Source organism: Scylla paramamosain, chromosome 34, assembly GCF_035594125.1.
Source record: "Scylla paramamosain isolate STU-SP2022 chromosome 34, ASM3559412v1, whole genome shotgun sequence".
In the NCBI taxonomy this organism is placed as follows: domain Eukaryota; kingdom Metazoa; phylum Arthropoda; class Malacostraca; order Decapoda; family Portunidae; genus Scylla; species Scylla paramamosain.
In genome coordinates this window covers 12570220-12575219 of record NC_087184.1, presented here as the reverse complement: position 1 = coordinate 12575219, position 5000 = coordinate 12570220, and the positions used below count along the sequence as shown (strand labels likewise).

The window sequence follows — 5000 nt, the reverse complement described above, 5'->3', positions numbered from 1 at the left end:
ACCTGTCCTCGTACCTGGTAATTTACCCCATGTGTGTGTGTGTGTGTGTGTGTGTGTGTGTGTGTGTGTGTGTGTGTGTGTGTGTGTGTGTGTGTGTGTGTGTGTATGACTGATAAAGTATGCACTAGATAAAGAATAATGGGTCTCTCTCTCTCTCTCTCTCTCTCTCTCTCTCTCTCTCTCTCTCTCTCTCTCTCTCTCTCTCTCTCTCTCTCTCTCTCTCTCTCTCTCTCTCTCTCTCTCTCTCTCTGACACGAAACAGCTGCATGTTCTCATAACACTTTGTGTGTGTGTGTGTGTGTGTGTGTGCTCGTATGTGATTCTCTCTCTCTCTCTCTCTCTCTCTCTCTCTCTCTCTCTCTCTCTCTCTCTCTCTCTCTCTCTCTCTCTCTCTCTCTCTCTATCTCAAGTTTCATGTTGGTGTAGCTGTGTTTGTACTAACCGGCCGGGACTTAATTTTGTTTGTTTATCTGTTTGTATTGCTATTATTTATTCTTTGTCCAGGATATCATGTGTTTGTTTACTTGTTGAATGTTTTTTTTTTTTTTTTTTTTTTCATTTTTCTTTGTTGTAGTGTGTGTAACCTCTGATACTGTTTGTTTGTTTCGGTTTGTTTAGATTTGTGTTCAGTATACGTTACCCTGTTTTTCGTTTGTTTGTTCTCGCGAGTGTAATTATCGGCGTTGTTTGTTGTTTGTTTGTTTGTTTGTGTAAGGTTGTGTCGGGTACGTGTTTCTTTTTTTTTTTTTTTTTTTTTGTTTATTCTCGTGCGTGCAGTGTTCAGAATTGTTTGTTGTTTGTTTAGATTTGTTTAGGGTTGTTTGAATTTTTTTTTCTTTCGCCTCGTTTGTTTATCGTGTTTTGTGAAGTTGTTTGTGTGTGAAGGTTCTCATGTTCAGCGCTAAATAACGTGTATGCATTAATTTTTTTTGACTTTCAGGTGGCGCTTACTCTAACTGGCGGGAAAATCAATGTAGAAAAAAAATATATTCTCAGTCTTATCTTAAAATAAATCGTGAAAATATCCAACCCAAAGGAAAAAAAAAGATAAAAGAAAAAAGGAAAAGAAAAATGACTGAAAAAAAGTTCCTTAGTTAAGACAGAAAAAAAAAATCTTGTACTTCTCTTAAAAAAATAGTGAAAAATATTCGATCTGAAAAAAAAAGAGAAAAAAAGGAAAACAAATGCTAATATGGAAAAAGGATTTCTGAGTGAAGAGAGTGTGTGTTTAGATCCCTTTTGTCATCACAGGAACGGCGCACAAACAAAATAATCCATAGACGAAATTTAGGAAGTCAAAAACACTGACTAACTAAGCTAAGAGAGAGAGAGAGAGAGAGAGAGAGAGAGAGAGAGAGAGAGAGAGAGAGAGAGAGAGAGAGAGAAATTACAACAAAAACACAACTAACCGACAAACAAACCTAATAAACCAAATAACTGAATAACAGAAAAAAGAAAAAAAAGGAATAAATAAAACCACATCTAATTAACTAAATACAAATAAATAAAAGAAAAAAAAGACAGCAGTTAGTGAGTTTTTTTTATAATATTTGAAAATTTGTGCTGCTTTTCATGTCCGAAGGTTAACATGTTTATTTATTGTTACTTTTTTAAATACTTGTGTGTGGGTGTTAATCTTGGTGTTATCACTCTTGTTATTGCTGTTTTTATTGTTATTAGTGTTTTGTATTGTTATTACTGTCAAGGTTTGTGTGTGTGTGTGTGTGTGTGTGTGTGTGTGTGTGTGTGTGTGTGTGTGTGTGTGTGTGACAGTTATTATCTTTCGTATTATTTATGTACGACATTATTGTATATATACGTGTACATAATGTGTATAAATCTGTATATACTCTCTCTCTCTCTCTCTCTCTCTCTCTCTCTCTCTCTCTCTCTCTCTCTCTCTCTCTCTCTCTCTCTCTCTCAATACATCTATCTCTTGACTTTTCGTTCCCCCATCTCTCTTTTTTTCTTTCTTTTAATTCTTTGTTGTTTTATTTTATTCTCTTTATCTATTCTTTTCTCGCTTTTGTTCACTCTTTCCAATCATTCACATTTTTTTCAACTTTTTCCTTTCCATCTTATTTCTTTCTCTTCTGCTCTGCCAATTTTTTTCTTTTTCCATGTTATCTTTTATCCCTTCTTTCTTCTCCTCTCTTTTATTATCTCTTTTTTTCTCTGCTTTTCTCTCCTTACCCAAACTTTCTCGTCTCCTCTCCTCTCCTCTCCTCTCCTCACACTCTTATCCTCCTCCTCTTCTCTTCTATTCTTCTCTATCTCTCTCTTCCACTTTCCCTTATTCACATTGTTATCCTCCTCTCCATCCCTCTTCTCCTCCTCTTTCCCCTCTCCTCCTCCTCTTTCCCCTCTCCTCTCCTTCACAATCCTCTTCTTCCCTCTTCTTTCCTCTTTTCCCCTCTTTTCCTCTCCTTCACCGTGTCACAAACGCACCTGTTTCCCCTCACACACCACTCACTCACTCGCTCACTCACACACTCAGACACTCACCAGCCAGTCAGTTTCCCTTGTCAGTCTTTTTTTCCAGTTAGTTTCCATTTATTTTTGTTTAGTTCCAGGTGTTTTTTATTTTGTAACTCAGGAAGGACTTAGTGGGACTTGGAAGGACCTGGAAGACCCCCCTCCCACTCCCACTCCCTCCTCCTGTAAGTTTTGTTCCTCTCCCCCTCTCCCCCCGTTCTCCTCCACTCCCCACTCCCTTCTCCTCTCCTGTTTCCTCTTGTTTAGTTAGTCACGTGATTACCTTGTTTTTCCACCTCTTTATTTATTTATTTTTTTTATTACAAGTTCCCAGTCATGTCCTGTGTGTGTGTGTGTGTGTGTGTGTGTGTGTGTGTGTGTGTGTAACAAGCAGGCTGGCTGGGTCACACACATATATATGTAAATACCCACTTACATACGCACATACATACATACATACATACATACATACATACATACATACATACAGTAGTGTCTTCTTAATGTTTAACCCCCCTCCCCCTCCCCCATAGCGTACATGTATGACGCACGTTAGTGAGGGTCCCCTACTGCCCACCTCCACCACCACTACTACTACCACCACCACCACAACCGCCCCCCGCCCCGCCTCGCAGGTTGGGGGGGCGCGTGATGGCCGCGGGGGGTCGCCTGAGGTGTGGTGGGCGGGATTCAGCCACAGTGCTGCCTTGCCTCACAGGTAAACACCACACTTAATTAATTTACCTTGATTTTTTTATATATATATTTTTTTACTTTTTTCTATTCTATATGGTTTAGTGGCTGCACGGTAGACGTCCCCCCTCCCCCCTTTTGATCTAGTCCCGCCCACACCCCGCCCACGTGTCTATAAGTGTTCATAGCCGCCCGTACGCCCACACCTATTTAAATCTAAGTGGATTCTTCAGGTAACCCTCCCGCTCTCCCTCCCCTTTCTCTCTCTCCTCTTTTTATTTACTCACGCCCACACCTCATTCCCCGCCCACGTGCCCACCCCGGTGTTCAGTGTCCATACCCACCCACACGCCCACACCTGTTCCAATATTTACTTCGTGGGTTTCTTCAGGTACCCCTCCTCCCTCTCCCCCTTATTACCGTGCCCCGTGTCCCCTTCCCCCCATCTCAGTACCTGTAGTCGCACTTATAGCTCACCTGTGCCCACGCTCACGCACGCACGCACTTACACACGCACGCACGTCCGCTCGCTCGCACATCTCAGCATTTTTTTTATTTATTTATTTTTTTGTGTGTTTTCACTTTTCTTTTTTTCTTTGTCTCGTGTTTTGTTTACTTTTTGTGTTTGTGTGTGTGTTTGTGTGTTCTTTTTGTGTATATATGAGTTCGTGTTTTTATTTTGCATGTGGTGGTGTGTGGTAATGATGAGCTGGTGTTTTGTGGTGTGTGGTAACGATGAGCTGGTGTTTTGTGGTGTGTGGTGGTGTGTGTTAACGATGACCTGGTGTTTTGTGGTGTGTGGTGGTGTGTGTTAACGATGAGCTGGTGTTTTGTGGTGTGTGGTGGTGTGTGTTAACGATGACCTGGTGTTTTGTGGTGTGTGGTGGTGTGTGTTAACGATGAGATGGTGTTTTGTGGTGTGTGGTGGTGTGTGTTAACGTGAGCTGGTGTTTTGTGGTGTGTGGTGGTGTGTGGTAACGATGAGCTGGTGTTTTGTGGTGTGTGGTGGTGTGTGTTAACGTGAGCTGGTGTTTTGTGGTGTGTGGTGGTGTGTGCTAACGATGAGATGGTGTTTTGTGGTGTGTGGTGGTGTGTGTTAACGATAACCTGGTGTTTAGGTGTGTGGTGGTGTGTGTTAACGATGAGCTGGTGTTTTGTGGTGTGTGGTGGTGTGTGTTAAACGTGAGCTGGTGTTTTGGTGTGTGGTGACTTAAAAAAAAGACGATTATATAATGTGGTGGTGTGTGGTGGTGTGTGGTGATGATATAATAAAACAAACGATGATGTGGTGTGTGGTGTGTGGTGGTGAGTGGTACAAGATCATAACATTAAAGCCAACAGGCCTACACGTGGCAGGCCTTGTGTGTGGCGTGGTGGTGGTGGTGGTGGTGGTGGTGGTGATGGTGGTATCGCTACAAATAAAGAAAACGGTGTAGATTTTCATATCCTATTTTTTTCCTTTTTCCTGCTTATCTTTTCCCCTTATTTCCTCCTTGTTTTTTTTTTCCCCTTCCCCCTCATGTTTCCCTCCATTCCTCCTCCTTTCTCTCCCTTCCATAGCTTTCCTTTTCCATCCCTTTTCCACAATTTCCCTCTTTTCCTTAATTTTTCCCTCTTCCCCTCTTTATTCCCTCATTTTTATCTTTTTCGATATTTCCCCATCTTTTCCTCTTGCTTTTTCCACCTGTTCTTTCTCTCTTTATTCCCCTTTTTCATCAATTTTCCTCATTTCTTCTTTATCCTCTCATTTTTTTTTACTTTTTTCCTTATTTAGCCAGCTTTTTCCTCTTTCTGTTCTTTTTTCCTTATCCCCCTCTTTCTCTTAATTTTTC

At 41.2% G+C, this 5000-nt stretch overlaps 1 protein-coding gene across 5 annotated transcripts in view; it reads left to right on the top strand.

Annotated features, from left to right (window-relative positions):
- The window catches only part of LOC135090196 (inositol polyphosphate-4-phosphatase type I A-like), a 171834-nt gene that overhangs the window by 21785 nt on the left and 145049 nt on the right, over window positions 1-5000 (top strand). For 4 of the 5 annotated variants that reach the window (XM_063986645.1, XM_063986644.1, XM_063986647.1 and 1 more), the window contains exon 2: window positions 3009-3193. The exons of the other annotated variant lie outside the window; for it this stretch is intronic. In XM_063986645.1, coding sequence (XP_063842715.1) covers window positions 3127-3193 — 67 coding nt within the window. In that variant the 5' untranslated portion in view covers window positions 3009-3126. The remainder of the gene's footprint in view (window positions 1-3008; window positions 3194-5000) is intronic. 5 annotated transcript variants of the gene reach the window in all.